Source organism: Chiloscyllium plagiosum, unplaced genomic scaffold, assembly GCF_037043375.1.
Source record: "Chiloscyllium plagiosum isolate Xiang-an unplaced genomic scaffold, Cpla_swu_hap1 HiC_scaffold_5, whole genome shotgun sequence".
Classification (NCBI taxonomy): domain Eukaryota; kingdom Metazoa; phylum Chordata; class Chondrichthyes; order Orectolobiformes; family Hemiscylliidae; genus Chiloscyllium; species Chiloscyllium plagiosum.
Genome location: NW_028270143.1, coordinates 79,070,692 through 79,087,564, shown reverse-complemented (window position 1 = coordinate 79,087,564; position 16,873 = coordinate 79,070,692). Strand labels below are relative to the sequence as shown.

The 16,873-nt window shown below is 41.3% G+C and overlaps 1 protein-coding gene across 7 annotated transcripts in view; it reads right to left on the bottom strand.

The window, feature by feature from the left end:
* Positions 1–16,873, bottom strand: part of rundc3b (RUN domain containing 3b) — a 113,943-nt gene that overhangs the window by 24,981 nt on the left and 72,089 nt on the right. For all 7 annotated transcript variants that reach the window (XM_043690335.2, XM_087987343.1, XM_043690336.2 and 4 more), the window contains 4 exons: positions 10,993–11,078; positions 10,529–10,618; positions 4,295–4,375; positions 2,167–2,335 (listed from right to left, as the gene is read on the bottom strand). In XM_043690335.2, the coding sequence (XP_043546270.1) occupies positions 2,167–2,335; positions 4,295–4,375; positions 10,529–10,618; positions 10,993–11,078 (426 nt within the window). The remainder of the gene's footprint in view (positions 1–2,166; positions 2,336–4,294; positions 4,376–10,528; positions 10,619–10,992; positions 11,079–16,873) is intronic.

Genomic DNA, 16,873 nt, shown 5'->3' with positions numbered 1-16,873 from the left:
GAGGTGCTGAGCTCCCTGATTATTTAAGGTGGGATAATTGTGGAACATCCTCCTCTAGTGATTGGTTTAATTGTCCAGCACCAGTGGCAGGCCTGTAGAGTTTCGATTTGACCTATTGGTTTGGAACCACAAAACTTGACCTCGGTTCAACTTATTTTGCTCATCATTCATTTTAACCCTGAAATAGTCTAAGGCATTTACGTCTTTAATTTAGACCATGGAAAAGTACAGCACAGAACAGGCCCTTTGGCCCACGACGTTGTGCCGAGGTTTAATCCTTATGTAAAATATAGTAACTTAACCTACACACCCCTCAACTCGCGCTATCCATGTACATGTCCTGCAGTGGCTTAAATGTCCCCAGTGACTCTGCTTACACCACCACAGCTGGCAACGCACTCCACGCATTCACAACTCTCTGCGTAAAGAACCTACCTCTGATGCCTCCTTTATACCTCCCTCCTAATATCTTCAAACTATGACTTCTCATACCAGTCAATCCTGCCCTGGGGAAAAGTCTCTGGCTATTGATTCTATCTATTCCTCTCATTATTTTGTACACCTCGATCAGGCCTCCTCTCTTCCTCCTTCTCTCCAGAGAAAAGTTCAAACATATTCAACCTTTCTTCATAAGGCAAACCCTCCAGTTCAGGCAGCATCCTGGTAAACCTTCTTTGCCCCCTCTCCAAAGCCTCTGTATATTTCCTATAGTAGAACGACCAGAACTGGACACAATATTCCAAGGGTGGTCTCACCAGGGACTTGTAGAGCTGTAGCAAAACCTTGTGGCTCTTAAACTCGATCCCCCTGTTAATGAAAGCCAAAACACCATTTGCTTTCTTAACAACCCTATCCACTTGGGTGGCAACTTTGAGGGATCTATGTACTTGCACACCCAGATCACTCTGTTCCTCCACACTGCCAAGAATCCTGTCTTTAATCCTAGGTTCAGCATTCAAGTTCGACCTTCCAAAATGCATCACTTCGCATTTATCCAGGTTGAACTCCATCTGGCATTTCTCAGCCCAGCTCTGCATCCTGTCTATGTCGCGTTGCAGCTTGCAGTAGCTCTCAATACTATCGACAACACCTCCAACCTTTGTCTCATCTGCAAATCTACTAACCCACTCCTCAACATCCTCATCCAAGTCATTTAGAAAAACTACAAAGAGCAGAGGCCCAAGAACAGAGCCCTGTGGGACCCCACTCACCACTGTTCTTTAGGCAGCATACTTTCCATCTACAACCAATCTGCCTTCTGTCAGCCAGCCAATTCTGAATCCAGATAGACAAATCTCCCTGTATCCCATACTTCCTGACTTTATGAATGAGCCTGCCATGGGGAACCCTATCAAATGCCTTGCTGAAGTCCATATACACCACATCCACTGCTCGACCGTCATGAGCTTTTTTTGACATCTCCTCAAAGAACTCAATAAGATTAGTGAGGCATGACCTGCCCTTCACAAAGCCATGCTGACTGCATTTAATCACACTATGCTTTTCCAAATAGTCATAAATCCTATCCCTCAGAATTCTTTCCAAAATTTTGCTAACCACAGACGTAAGACTGACTGGTCTGCAATTGCCAGGGATTTCCCTATTACCCTTCTTGAAAAGAGGAACAACATTCGCCTCTTTCCAATCCTCCGGTTCGACTCCTGTGGAGAGTGAGGAAGCAAAGATCTTCGCCAGCGGCTTAGCAACTTCCTTTCGCCCTTCCCGGAGCAGCCTAGGATAAATCTGGTCTGGCCCTGGGGACTTCTCAATCTTAATGTTTGCCAAAGGTTCTAGCACATCAACTTCTTCAGATTATTTGTTTCAACTTTTCCTTCTTTTTGTTACTTCCTCACTCACCCACAAGCAAATTTTTCATCTTTCCAATTTCAACTCAGACGGAGGTTTGAATCTCATCATTAATCGTTTTCTTTATTTAATTTATTTATATCCTGACCATATTCTATTTCACTGATGCTATTACCCAAATGGAAGGTTACAGGTTTGTACTGGGACTGCTGATTCTACCTTTGTGCCATAAGAAATGGAGAAAGCTCCAGCACCCTTAAGAAGGGAAACATTTACATCAGAAACAGATCAAATGGAGAATTAGGGCAGGTACGCCTCATTAGTGAAAAGCACCATCACCAGATCAACGATGAGAATTACCTTCTGCTCCAGCGCAAGCCTGAACTTCTGTTCCACTCGTTTGCACTTGTTGTACCAACTGTGTTGGTCAGTAATGAAAGGTGGACCGATGTTCTCAGGGGTGCTGCCTTCACTGCCGCTGCTTCCGAGAGTCCGCAACTCTTCCTCATCACTGCTGATACTGTCAGAGCTTTGCAACAGGATATTTCATGAATTAGATTTAGCTGAAACACCAGTAAATTAATTCTCCAATTACCAGCACAGAGACAGAAAATTGTAAGTATTTGACCTCAAAGCATCTTGAAATGATTATTAATTTTATCCTGAATTGTCATTTGGGAAAATGTAGGTTAAAGAAAACCAATTAAGATAACAGACTGTATTTAGCTAACTGCTTGCATTTTATTTACAAAGAGGGTTGATAGGGTGTTCACAGACTTTCAAAAGGCATTTGGTCAAATGGTATGCAATAGACCTTGGACAAAAGTTAGTGCTCACAGTAAAACAGATTGTACTAATTCTAATATGAAGAAATTGGACAGAGACGAGCCTAAAAAGGTTATTTTATGAAGAGCAGGAAGCTTTATAGTTGGAGTTCTCTTGGGTTGATGTTGTGCCTCCTGCTGCCTTTAATATGCACTAATTACCTACACTTTGATGTACAAAGCACAATTTCAAAATTATAGATGATATAAAACTTTGAGATATAGTGAAACACGAGGACAGCGAAGAACCTCAAAGATATTTAATGTTGAACGATTGGACAGGCAAGGAACAGGTGTAATTTAATGCAGAAAATGAGAAATGATTTATTAGTAGGAGGCACAAAGTCCACACATATGCAGATTAAGTGAATTGACCAAGGGAAATATAGGGTTACAGGGATAGGGTAGGGGGTTGGTCTGGTGAGATGCTCTACAGAGCGATGGTGTGAACTCGAAGGACCAAAATGACCTGCTTTCATACTGTAGTGACTATGATTCTATGAACACAGACAGTACAAACTAAAAAGATTACAATTCTGAAGGGTTGGAGCAGATAGACACAAATGTGTGTGCAGAGAGATTAGGGAAGTGGCAGGACAGGACACAGCACAGAACATTAAACAGTGACTTTATCTATTAGGGCACAGAGAACAAGAGTCAGGAAATTAGATTAAACCTGCATAAAATACTGTTTCAGCCTCAACTGCTGCCCAACATTCAGTTCTGTGCATACACTTCAGAAAAGATATGAAAGCTTTAGAGAGAGTATAGTAAGGCTTTGAGGGAATGGCTACAGGGGTGAGGAATTTCACATACATAAATAGATTGGAGACTTTGGGCCTATTCTCCTTGGGAAAAAAAAAAGAGAGAAGGTTGATAGCAGATCTGCTGTAATATGGCACAGATTCCAGTCCAGATCATACAGACCTGTACCTTCAAAGCAGTTGTTTGACAACGGAGTGTGACATTTTTGGTGAATAGCAAATTATTCAGATTCAAGGTTGATGCTAGAGGTTTTTTAAAACATTCATTCACAGGATGAGGGCATCACTGGCTATGTCAGTGTTTATTGCCCATCCCAAATTACTGTGGGTCTGGAGTCACATGTAGGCTAGACCAGGTAAGGATGACAGTTTCCCCACCCTAAAAGACACTAGTGAACCAGATGGGTTTGTTCCTAGCAATCAACAATGGATTCATGGCCATTATTAGACTTCTAATTGATGAGATTACTCAGAATAGGCAAGTTCAAGCAGAATACTTTGACTTCCAATGAAGCAGCCTCAGTAACTGCAGAGATCAAGCCAAGAACCAACAGATCAGATTTTACGAGATCCCCAGATTGGAGGCACTATAAAGTGTAGAAGCAAACAGAGCACTCTGGATTCTGAACATTAATGCCTCAATTCAGTAATTTATTGTCCAAGTAATTAAGATAGTTTAGGTTCACGATTAACTAGTCTGCAAATGTAATCCAGAAAATATCAGTACACAATCTCAGGCAAATCATTATATATTTATGTCCATCAGTTGGGACACTAGTGTAATACGAATAAATGGAAGTTGAAAATTTTAGGAAAAATCTTAGCTTTGAGATTTTAATTCTTATTACTTGATCTAAACACATTGAAGAAAAGAAAATACACAAATCAGAATAAAACTACCTTTGTGTGAACTTTAGATATGGAGTGTAGTCTATAACAGCAGGACAATTACCATCCAGACTCTCACCCTTTAAGCAGAAGCTAAAAGAAAAAGGTAGAGTTTATTTATTACATCCAGGCCAGTTATTTAACAGATTGCACCTCAAAGACTTTTTTTGAAAGTTTCATTTCTATATTTTGTTCATTATGTGGTGCAATTTTAAGTGTTCACTTTTCCATAGAAGTTGTAAATACACAAACACATTTTGGGAATTGGGCATAACAACATGTGGAGTGAGGGGTTTCATATGTAGCAGGAATAAATAGGTAATTGCAGGCAGACCCTTTTAGGTGATGCTCAATCCCCAAGAGGAGGCAGTCTCACAGTGAATGCCTCAGTAAAGACCTTCACATAAATATGTGGATCAACAAAGCCTGCACAGATGAACGGAGTACATGCTTTAGTTTGGAGCAACTAAAACATCAACTTCAGTTGCTCAATATAAATCCTCCTGCAGCGATCCGACCCCCACTCTGAAGGCAGAAATTAATCACCAAATTAGCAAATTCTGACACTCACATTGAAAGATCTTGGAGATAAGACTTATGCGAGGGGACCATATTGATATGCAAATTATGAAGGTAAAAAGTAACTAACTGATATAGTGACTTTTATACCTTAAGAATGCTCAATTGTAATTTTTCGCAATGAATTAATTTTGTGTAGAGTAGTGTAGTCACTCTAGCAATTTATCTGTAAATGGCACAGTGGTACAAGAGAAAATTGAGGATGTTTCTGCTCAAGTAGATACTATTGGCCTTGATGAGCAATCATAATAAAACTGCCAGGAAAATACTATCAGGCTGGAGACCAGTTCAATCTGAAGTATAAACTTGATTACTGCATTCTCAGTTTTCTTCCTGCCAAAGACATTAAATGGATTAAAGACAGAAAAAGGAGAAATGGCAAGAAATTGGATAACAAAATGCATGAACAGTAAAGAACAGATTTCACACATTGCCCAATATTGCAGGAAGAGAAAAAAAAATCGGAAGAGGACAAAAAAACAGCTGGTGAGAATATCAGAGAGAATAGCTTAGAGTGAGAGATGATCGAATCAGAGAGAGAGAGCGTGACTGGTTCCAAGAGAAATAGATAACCCCCTCTACTGGAAAGAGGAAGCTAAACCAACAGTGGCTGACACTCCAGCACAATACTAAAGGGGTGTCAAACTCAGAGGTGCCACTTTTCCATTTAAACATTAAAATAAGGTCTCACCTGTCCTCATGGGTGGACATACAAGCTTCATTGCACTATACAATGAGGAGCAAGGAGGTTTCTCTTGGTGTTCTAGCCAAAATCCCAACATTCACACAGCAAACATTCACTCCCCTACCACCACATGCAGCAGTATAGCAGTATTGGTGAACCAGATGTTTCTTCCCAATAATTCCTACCATGCACAAATTTAATGGTCATCATTACACCTTTTGTTTTTATACAGAAGATCTTTTATTGATTTCAAATGCCACCACCTGCAATGGCAGGATTTTAATCTGGAACCCCTGAAACTTTCCTTGGTCTGCAGGTTAATGATCCAGCACTAATACTACTCTGCCACTAGCACCTCCGAGCATTGTGTCTACCTACACCAGACTGCAGCAGTTCAAGGCAAAAGCTCACTACCACCTTCTCAAGCACGCTGCTTCAGCGATTAACGTGGCGAATAAAATTTTGGCCTTTATTCCCAGGGGATTAGATTTTAAAAATAAGGAAGTCATGTTACAACTGATTAAGGGGATGGTGAGACTGTACAGTTATGCACAGTTTTGGTCTCCAAATTTCAAAAATGATGGATTGGCATTGAAGGCAGTTCAAAGTGATTCAGTAGCTTTATTCCTAGGAGAAGAAGTTGTCTTATCAAGAACTACTGAACAGATCAAGCCTTTATTCATTAACGTTTAAGAAATGAGGGATGATTGAAACACATGATTCTCGGGCCTTGACACAGGAGTGGTTGAGAAGTTTCCATTAGTGAGGATCTCTCGAGCTAAGGAAGCAAAGTTACCAGAATAAAGAGACATTCATTTAAAATTGAGGTCCAAAAGAATTTCTCTCAGACAGTAGAACTCTTTACTTTAAAAGGGTTGTGGGATCTAAATAGCAAAGTATTCAAAGAGCAGCTAGATAGATTTTTGAAATAGAAGTAGAGGGCTATGAGAAGCTGGCATGAAAGAGGGGTTGAGGCCTGGGTCAGATCAGCCATAATCCTTCGAAACATCAAAGCAGATGTGAGGCTAAATGGCTTAATTCTATTCCCTATTGCCTACATCCTGATTATCTTAAATGTACATTATAGCAGTTTCAAGGTGTCATATAGAGTTATAGAGATGCACAGCACAGAAACAGATCCTTAGGTCCAACTAGTCCATGCCAACCACATATCCTAACCTAATCCAGTCTCATTTGCCAGCATTTGGCTTTTGCCTGAAACGTCGATTTTACTGCTGCTCAGATGCTGCCTGAACTGCTGTGCTTTTCCAGCACCACTAATCCAGAATCTCTCTAAACCCTTCATATTCATATACCCGTCCAGATGCCTTTTAAATGTTGTAATTGTACCAGCCTCCACAACTTTCTCTGGAGCTCATTCCATACACACGTCACCCTCTAAATGAAAAAGTTGCCCCTTAGGTCTCTTATATCTTTCCCCTCTCACCCTAAACCTATGCCTTCCAGTTCTGGACTCCCACCCCAGGGAAAGGACCTTGTCTATTTATCCTACCCATGCCCCTCATGATTTTATAAGCCTCTAAGGTTACCCCTCAGCCTCCGACAATCCAGGGAAAACAGCCCTAGCCTATTCAGCCTCTCCCTATAGCTCAAATCCTCCAACCTTGGCAACATCCTTGTAAATCTTTTCTGAACCTTTTCAAGCTTCACAACATCCCTCCGATAGGAGGGAGATCAGAAACGCACACAATATTCCAAAAGTGGCCTAACCAATGTCCTGTACAGCCACAACATGACCTCCCAACTCCGATAGTCAATGCTCTGACCAATGAAGGAAAGCATACTAAATGACTTCTTCACTATCCTATCTATCTGCAACTCCACTTTCAAGGAATTATGAACCTGCACTCCAAGGTCTCTTTGTTCAGCAACACTCCCCAGGACCTTACATTAACTGTATAAGCCCTGCCCTGATTCGCCTTCCAAAATGCAGCATCTTACATTTATCTAAATTAAACTCCATCTGCCACTCCTCAGCCCATTGGCCCATCTGATCAAGATCTCGCTGTACTCGGAGGTAACCTTCTTCATGGTCCACTACACCTCCAACTTTGGTATCATCTGCAAATTTACTAACTATACCTCATGTTCCCATCCAAGTCATTTATATAAATGAAATAGCAGACCCAGCACCGATCCTTGTGCACACCACTGGTCCAAGGCCTCCAATCTGAAAACAACCCTCCACCACCACCCTCTGATATACCTTCAAGTCAAGTCTGCTTCCAAATGGCTAGTTTTCCCTGTATTCCAAGAGATCTAACCTTGCTAACCAGCCTACCAGGAGGAATCTTACAAACGCCTTACTGAAGTCCATATAGATCACGTTCACTGCTCTGTCCTCATCAATCCTCTGTTACTTCTTCAAAAACCTCAATCAAGTTAGTGAGACATGATTTCCCACACAAAGCCATGCAAACTATCCCTAATCAGTCCTTGCCTTTCCAAATACACGTACATCCCATCCCTCAGGATTTCCTCCAACAACTTACCCACCACCGATATCAGGCTCACCAGTCTATAGCTCCCTGGCTTGTCCTTACCATTTTTCTTAAACAATGGTACATTAGCCAGCTTCCAGTCTTCCGGCACCTTATTGCGACTATCGATGATACAAATATCTCATCAAGGAGCCCAGCAATCACTTCCCTAGCTTCCCACAGAGGTTTAAAGGTATGTCTGATCAGGTCCTGGGGATTTATCCATTTTTATGCATTTTAAGGCAACCAGCACCACCTCCTGTGTAATATGGAGATTTTTCAAGATGTCACCATCGACTTCCCCACATTCTATATCCTTCATGTCCTTCTCCACAGTAAATACTGATGCAAAATACTTAGTTAGTATCTCCCCCATCTCCTGCCATTCTGTACAAATGCCGACTTGCTGATCTTTGAGTGGCCCTATTCTCCCTAGTTACCCTTCTGTCCTTAAGATATTTTATGAAATCCCTTTGGATTCTCCTCAACCCGATTTGCCAAAGCTATCTTATGGCCCTTTTTTGCCTTCCTGATTTCCCTTTTAGGCGTACTCCTATTGCCTTTATACTCTTCAAAGGATTCACTCGATTTCTGCTGCCTATACCTGACAGAGCTTACCAAAAGCTCAATTTCGCTAGTCATCCAGCCTTCCCTATACCTATCAGCCTTTCCTTTCACCCTAACAGGAATATACTGTCTCTGGAGTTTCGTTATCTCATTATTGAAGGCTTCCCATTTTCTGGCCGTCCTCTTACCTGTAAATGTCTTCCCCCAGTCAGCTTTTGAACATTCCTGCCTAATACCATCAAAATTGGCCTTCCTCCAATTTAGAACTTCAACTTTAGATCCCGTCCATCCTTTTCCACGGTTTTAAAATTAATAGAATTATGGTCGCTGGCCCCAAAGTGCTCTCTCACTGACACCTCAGTCACCTGCCCTGCCTTATTTCCCAACAGTAGGTCAACCATAGGACTTGCTCCTGTGCCTGCTTCTTATTTTATGTTCTATGGCCAAAATGATGATTTATACAGGTTTAGTTCATTTCCCTATCAATGTGGTTATTACTGCAAAATTAGAGCAGTCTGAATGGCTCCAAATACTTGTGAACAAATAAAGGCTAACTGCATCCCCAAATTGCAGCCGACTAATAGAACCCATGTCTCTCCATCCAGTCGGTTTCCCCTAATCTGAATCAGGTCAATACGACCCCCGTTGTTATATATATATAGATAGATTCCCTACTGTGTGAACAGGCCCTTTGGCCCAACCGGTCCACACCGACCCTCCGAAGAGTAACCCACCCAGACTCATTCCCGTCTGACTAATGCGCCTAACACTATAGGCAATTTAGCATGGCCAATTCACCTGACCTGCATATCTTTGGACTGTGGGAGGAAACCGCAGCACCCAGAGGAAACCCACACAGACACAGGGAGAATGTGCAAACTCCACACAGACAGTTGCCCGAGGCTGGAATTGAACCTGGGACCCTGGTGCTGTGAGGCAGCAGTGCGTAATCGCTGAGCTACTGTGCCGGCCCTATTTTGCATGATGTGGAGGTGCCAATGTTGGACTGGGGTGGAAAAAGTCAGAAGTCACACCACACCAGGCTATAGACCAACAAGTATACTTGAAATCTCAAGTTTTCAGAGTATTGTTCCATTGTCAGGTGGATGAAGGAGCAGCATGCCAAAGGCTTGAGATTTTAAATAAATTTGTTGGTCTAAAACCTGGTGTCATGCACCCTCTGATTTCAATATACCCTGCCATGAAAAAAGATGAGGTTTTTTGCATGGCCATGCATGCAAGATACTCAACCTGAAACAAAAAGTTTGTTTATGTACTACCTTCCAACTACTGCATGGACATGCACATTTACAACTCAGCAGGAACATTGCTAGTTATTGTATACCTTTGGGTACAGTCAGACATCACAATTGCCAAAGATTTTTTCAACTTTCACTGTTAATGTGTACAGTGCGAGCAGAAAATGGATTGACTTACTGGCTGCTTGTCAACATTAATGTTTAATCTGCATTTGAAGAACAGAAGGTGAACTAGGTGTGCACATTTTTCAACCAGAAAAAAGCAAATTCATTCATGGCACACGGGCATCGCTGGCCAGGCCAGTATTTATTGCTTTCCCTAACTGCTCAGAGAACAGCATTGTTATTGGTCTGGAGTCACAGGTAGATCAGATTAGGTAAGGATGGCAGATTTCCTTCCCCAAAGAGCATTAGTGAACCAGATGATTTTTTTTCCCCAAAAAATTGGCAATAGTTTTGTGGTCATTATTATTCCAAATTTTAATTAAATTCAATTTCCACCATCTGCCACATCAGGATTTAAACCCAGGTTCCTGGATTAAGAGTCTAGTGAAAATACCACTCGCCCACTGTCACCCCTTGATCCCTTATCTTTTACATATTATTGTATTCAAGACTTTCAGGTAAAGTCAATGGAATAAACCAGGTCAGTTACCTGAAATCAATAGCATTGAGCCCAAGCAGCATGCCAGCCAGCATGTTTGCTTCTTCTCCAAGGACAATAGCTCCATCTTCATAATATCTCCTTCAAGAGAAATTTTAACAAAGGTTTCTCAGGCCTGTATTGCTTGTAGGGCACCAACAGTTTAAAGCACAGTTTTAATGCTATATATAAAAATCAGTTTTAATGCTATATATATATATACTTAAAATCAACTGTGAAACGTAATGTTTTTCTAGCTAAACAATTCAGAGGACTATTAAACATCTGCCTCTTATTAGAATTTTCTGGTTCATGAAACAACATGGATAGTATATAATCATGTGTCATCAGGCTACAGACTGCTTTTTTTTATAAAAAGAACAAACAAGAGGAATTATTTTATGGCAACCCAAGTTCAATTTTGTTAGTTTTTCATGCTATAAAGATGTCACATCACAGGGATAATTTGTACAGACCTGGTCGTTTTGATGTCCCTCAGGGAAGTAGAGATATACTCAGACAGACGCTTCTCCATGAGCGCAACTCGGATCCACGCTCTACCCTGTCGAGTTACAAGAGACAGAACAGAAGCAGAACAGAATTAAAAATGTATTGGGGCAAACAGCTACATCACTTTTTTGTTCATTGAGCTGACAACTGCATATGATCACAAGTCATCCAAAGCAGCCAACTGGGAGCTAGTGTTTTACATACTACGTGGGATACAATTCCTACAACTTACCGACAGTAAAACATCAGAGCTTTAAGTAAATGCTGCAAAACTCTAAGTAGTCGTTCTAATTAGACAGAAAGGGATTCCTTACATTAGTCTAACTGACCTCATGCAGATAGCTGATCAGACTGACACAGAAGATGACTGACAAAAGCCCATTTGGACAAAACATTGTCAGCCAACAGCAAGGACTTTTAAAAATCAAAAGACAAAGTGTTTGTATTGACAACTTGTAAAAACAATTTGTTTTTATGCAGCATTAAAATACAGATTTTTAAGATTTAGACTTGGATTTTATGGTGGGAGAAAGTGAGGACTGCAGAGGCTGGAGATCAGAGTCAGAGTCAAAGAGTACGGCGCTGGAAAAGCACAGCAGATCAGGCAGCATCTGAGCAGCAGGAGAGTCAACGTTTCAGGCAGGAGCCATTCATCAGGGATTTTATTGTCACAAGCACTCAAGAACAGAAGTACTGTGAAAAGTATCTAATGTTGCCACACACAGTGCTATGCCAAAGCAAAGCAGTCAAACAGTAAAGCATCCCAACTTATTTTGCAAGTGCATCCTGAAACTAAATTGGATACCAGGCCACACTGGGAGGCATTAAGACAGGTGAGAGAAAGCTTGGTCAGAGAAAGGATTTTGAGCAGCAGTATAAACAAGAGAGGGGTTGCAAAGCAGAAAGGAAGAAACTCTATAGCTACGATGAGCAATACGAAAATAAACATGAAAATTTTTAAAATCAGGATTTTTTAATAAGAGAAGCCCATGTGGACCAGTAAAGCATTGGGAGTGGGGGGCTGGTAAGAGATGAGATTTGATGTGATAAGGGGTATCAACAATTGGATTTTGGATGAAGTCTAGGTTGCAGGAGTACAGGCTGGCCTGGAGTGCAGAGGACCTGTCAACAAGTAATAAAGGCATCAGTGAGAATTTCAGTAACAGACCAATTGAGCTCTGATAGGGAGTAGGAAGTACACAGTTATGGTGATATGCAAGTGTGGTCAGAAACTGTGTCAAGTTAGATAATAGTTCAGCCTCAGGTGATTCCAAGGGAAATGGGTAAAAGGTGGGGCCAGGAAGCAGAATTTGTTTCAATGCCTAGAAACCATGCCTTCACTTTTCTAATATTTAACAGGAGGAGATTTTCATGCAGCACCGGATATTGGACAAGCAGCATGGCAGATCTGAAGGAGGGGAGAGACTCAGCAAAATGGTGCATGTATGCTAAAACAGACCATATGTGTTTGCGAATGCTGTTATTGAGGGGTAGCTCATATAGGTGAAAATAAAAGTCATGGGGGGAACATTTCTGATGATAGATTCCCAAGGTACTCAAGAGATATTGATGTGAGTACATGAGAATAAATCATTGTGATGGGGAAAGTGAGGACTGCAGATGCTGGAAACCAGAGTCAAAACATGTGGTGCTGGAAAAGCACAGCCAGTCAGGCAGCATCTGAGGAGGAGGAGAGTTGATGTTTCGGGCATAAGCCCTTCAAGACACACACACACACACACACCTGTGGCCAACCACTTCAACTCCCCCTCCGCCAAGGGCAGCAAGTCCTGGGCCGCCACCACCACCAAATCCTAGCCATCTGACACCTGGGACTCTCCAACCACACGGAATCAATGTCGATTTCACCAGTTTCCTTATCTCTCCTTCCCCCACCTTCTCCCAGATCCAACCCAGCACCACCTTCTTCAACTGTCCTACCTGTCCATCTTCCTTCCTACCTATCCACTATCTTATCACCAACCCATCACCCATCTTCATCCACCTATAACATTCCCAGTTACCTTCCCACCAGCCCCCACTCCCTTCCCATTCATCTCTCAGCTTCCTTGGGCCACCTGCACATTGCTGAAGGGCTCACGGCCAAAATGTAGACTCTCCTGCTCCTCTGATGCTGCTTGACCTGCTGTGCTTTTCCGGTGCCACTTTTTTTGGATAAATCATTGCAGTTGCTAACTCCATTCGCTCGCAAATTCAACTTGCGAGCGAATGGAGTTAGACATGGAAGGATAACAGTAGAGACACATTGGGGAGGATAGTGGTTAATTGTGTCAAAGGCTACAAGCAAATCAAAAAAGAATATGAAGGAGCAATTTACTGTTATAAATTCATTGAAAATGACCTTACTTATTGGGCTGAAACTATTGGTAAAGCAACAGTATTACAAATGACATAGCAATGCAGATTCTAAAATGGCTAAATATTTGCATAATTACATCCTACATATTCCAAATCCTTTGGAATAGAGTCAGGAATACAGGAACAGAAGTGGACAAAATCAGCCTGTACAGCCTGCTCTACTATTTAATATGATCATCGTTGATCAAACATTTCAATGCTTTACTAACACCAGTCTCTGTACCCATAATCAGAAATCTGTTCATTTCTTTAAAATATGCTCAAAGACTGAGCTTCCACAGCCTTCTGGAGTAGAAAATTCAAAGATTCATAATTCCTCAAGAAAAAAAAGTTCTGAGTTTTGAGAAGATTTGTAGCTCAGGTTGAGGTTCTGGATGTAGGTTTGCTCGCTGAGCTGGAAGGACTGTGCAGGGACTGTAACAACTCTACATTGGACAAACCGGCAGAAAATTAGCCACCAGGGTACATGAACATCAACTAACTGCAAAACGACATGACCCTCTCTCACTAGTATCCTTACATACAGATGAGGAAGGACACTACTTCGACTGGGACAACACATTCATCCTAGAACGAGCCAGAGACCCACATGAGAATTCCTAAAAGCATGCCATTCCAACCAGAACTCAAATCAACAAACACACTGAGTTAGAGTCCATATACCACCCACTTTAAAAAAAAAACAAGGAATGACATCACCAACCCAAAGAAACCCAAACATACAAATAGAAAGCAGGAAGTATCAACAATGCTTCGCCGCCTGGAGGTCCACTGAAAGGTGACGAAATGTCTGGAAATGTATCTTCCAACTCAGCGAGCAAACCTACATCCAGTTCTATCTCTGTCCTAAATGGCACCTTCCTTGATTGAAATCATGCTTTTGTTTCTAGACTCCCCAAATCAGGAGTAACATCTTACTTGTACCTACTCTGTCTATCCCTTTATGTATTTTGCAGGTTAACAAAGAGATCACCTTTTGTTTTTTGAAACTCTGGAGGGTGTAAGCCCAGTTTGCCCAATCTCTCTTCATAAGATAGTCCTGTCATCCCAGAAAAAAGTCTGCGGGGACCCATGAGTTTAAAAGTCGATCAAAGACAAACAATTAAATCAGAAAGAAAGGGGGAGGTGATGGTATTATCATTAGACTAATTTAGAGACCAAGTTAAAATTCTGGGGGCCTGCATTCAAATCTTACCATAGTAGACTGTGGAATTTGAATTAAATAAAAATCTGGAATTAATAGACAATAGGTGATGGAGTAGGCCATTCTGCCCTTCAAGCCTGCACCACCATTCATTATGATCATGGCTGATCATCCTCAAATCAGTATCCTGTTCCTGCCTTATCTCCATAACCCTTGATTCCACTATCCTTGAGAGCTCTATCCAACTCTTTCTTAAATGAATCCAGAGACTGGGCCTTCACTGCCTTCTGGGGCAGAGCGTTCCACACACCCACCACTCTCTGGGTGAAGAAGTTTCTCCTCATCTCTGTCCTAAATGGCCTAGCCCTTATTTTTAAGCTGTGTCCTCTGGTTCGGGACTCACCCAACAACGGAAACATGTTTCCTGCCTCCATAGTGTCCAATCCTTTAATAATTTTATACGTCTCAATCAGATCCCCTCTCAATCTTCTAAACTCAAGGGTATACAAGCCCAGTCGCTCCAATCTTTCAACATAAGAGACTAATGATGTCCATTAAACCATTGTTGATTGCCAGAAAAAAAAACCCATCTGATTCCCTAATGCCTTTTAAAAGGAAGGGAATCTGCCATCCTTATTTGGTTTGGCCTACATGTGCCTCCACACTCACAACTAACTCTTACCTGCCCTTTGTGCAATTAGGGACAGCAATACTACTGGCCTAGCCAGCGATGCTCACATCCTATGAATGAGGAGAAAATTAAAAATCAGCTTAGAAGAATCAGAGACCTATTTGCAAAGCATCCTGATGAATTATTTATTCCTTGGTATGGAGCAGCCAGAACACAAAAGTCATTTTGGACAATGGACCCTGGTTGAGAAGGGAATTATTCCAGCATTAATTTTATTAACTTACTATGACCACAGTTGAGTATCTGGTCAGATTCCCAATTGCACACAGTCTCTCCCTCTCCATCATTGCTGAAGCTAGAGTCCTGCTTTTGTGTGTAACCCTCTACATGCTGCAGGTAGTGCTGGAAGAACCAAACAGATACTGACTCCAGAACAAAAGCTGATACACACAATCCAGAAAGACTCATGAGCCCAGTCAGAAACCATGCAAGGCATCAAAACTACCAAGCCTGTACCTAGGTGACATTTTTGGAATTCTTTTGAAAAAAAATTTATCGTTCCACTTCGCAGCTTATTTACAAAACATTTGCTGTACATGAGTGATTTAGAAAGAATGATTCAGAGCAGCTTCTTTCGAATGCATCCTGAGCATAACTTTTTTTTAAAAAAAAACTTTAAAGCAAAACCTTGCACAACACAACTGTATTTTACAGTCACAGCACTCAAAACTGTTAAAACACCCACTGAACTAGCAAATACTTAATAAACCGGTCGTAGTCAAATGAGCAGTGGGAAAGAAGAACCGTTCAATCCCTGCTCTAATTGGTGCAACAATACCACAACAGTATGATTCATTAGGGTGTGATTTGTCACCAGGAGGTGCTCAGAAACCCAGGCATTTGTAAAATGTGGTATCTGAATGTCAAACAACCTGATTGTAATAGCTGCACGAGTTTGCTTTGTGACACAGTGCCATTCAAAACCATTTGGTCATTTGATAATTTGTTTCATATGGATGCGTAAAAGAGTATTCTGACAAATCGAGGTTGAACAAATTAATGTACATTTAGTGCAACACATTACAATTCATCCAGTTTGACAATGGAATTATAATTGTCACCGTATCTATTTTTCCCATTCCTCGCATGATGAATGAAACTGTCACTTGTCCAGGTATATACTTGAGAGAGACAAAAAATGTCAATCAGCAGGTTCTTAAAACATGGAGGTATCACAGCCAAGTTCAATGTTATCCTCACCTAAACCTAACCTTCATCCTCATACACTTCATGTGGAGACTGCCAAATAGCATCAGCAGCAGGTCATGCAGGCCAATTCAACCCTCTTATAATGGCTAATAATAACAGGAACCCATCACCTTAAGGATTGATGTTCAGCTCAGTGGAAAAAAATCCAGTTAAAGATGAGGTGCTGACCAACAAGTATTTTAATGCTCAAAACAGTAATGGAAATGAATTTGAGAGTGTGAAAGCGCAAGCCCTCTGACCATTTTATGATCATCTATTCAAGATCGACATTAACTTTGTTTCATCACAATCTTCTAAATGCTCACATTTAAAGTATCACTTCCAGTGTTCCCTAATTTCCTATTTTTTTTTCCTGTCATCTGCAACAACTGACATTACATAAATGGTGCTCTATAAAGACAGGACATTCCAACATGCTCTCCCA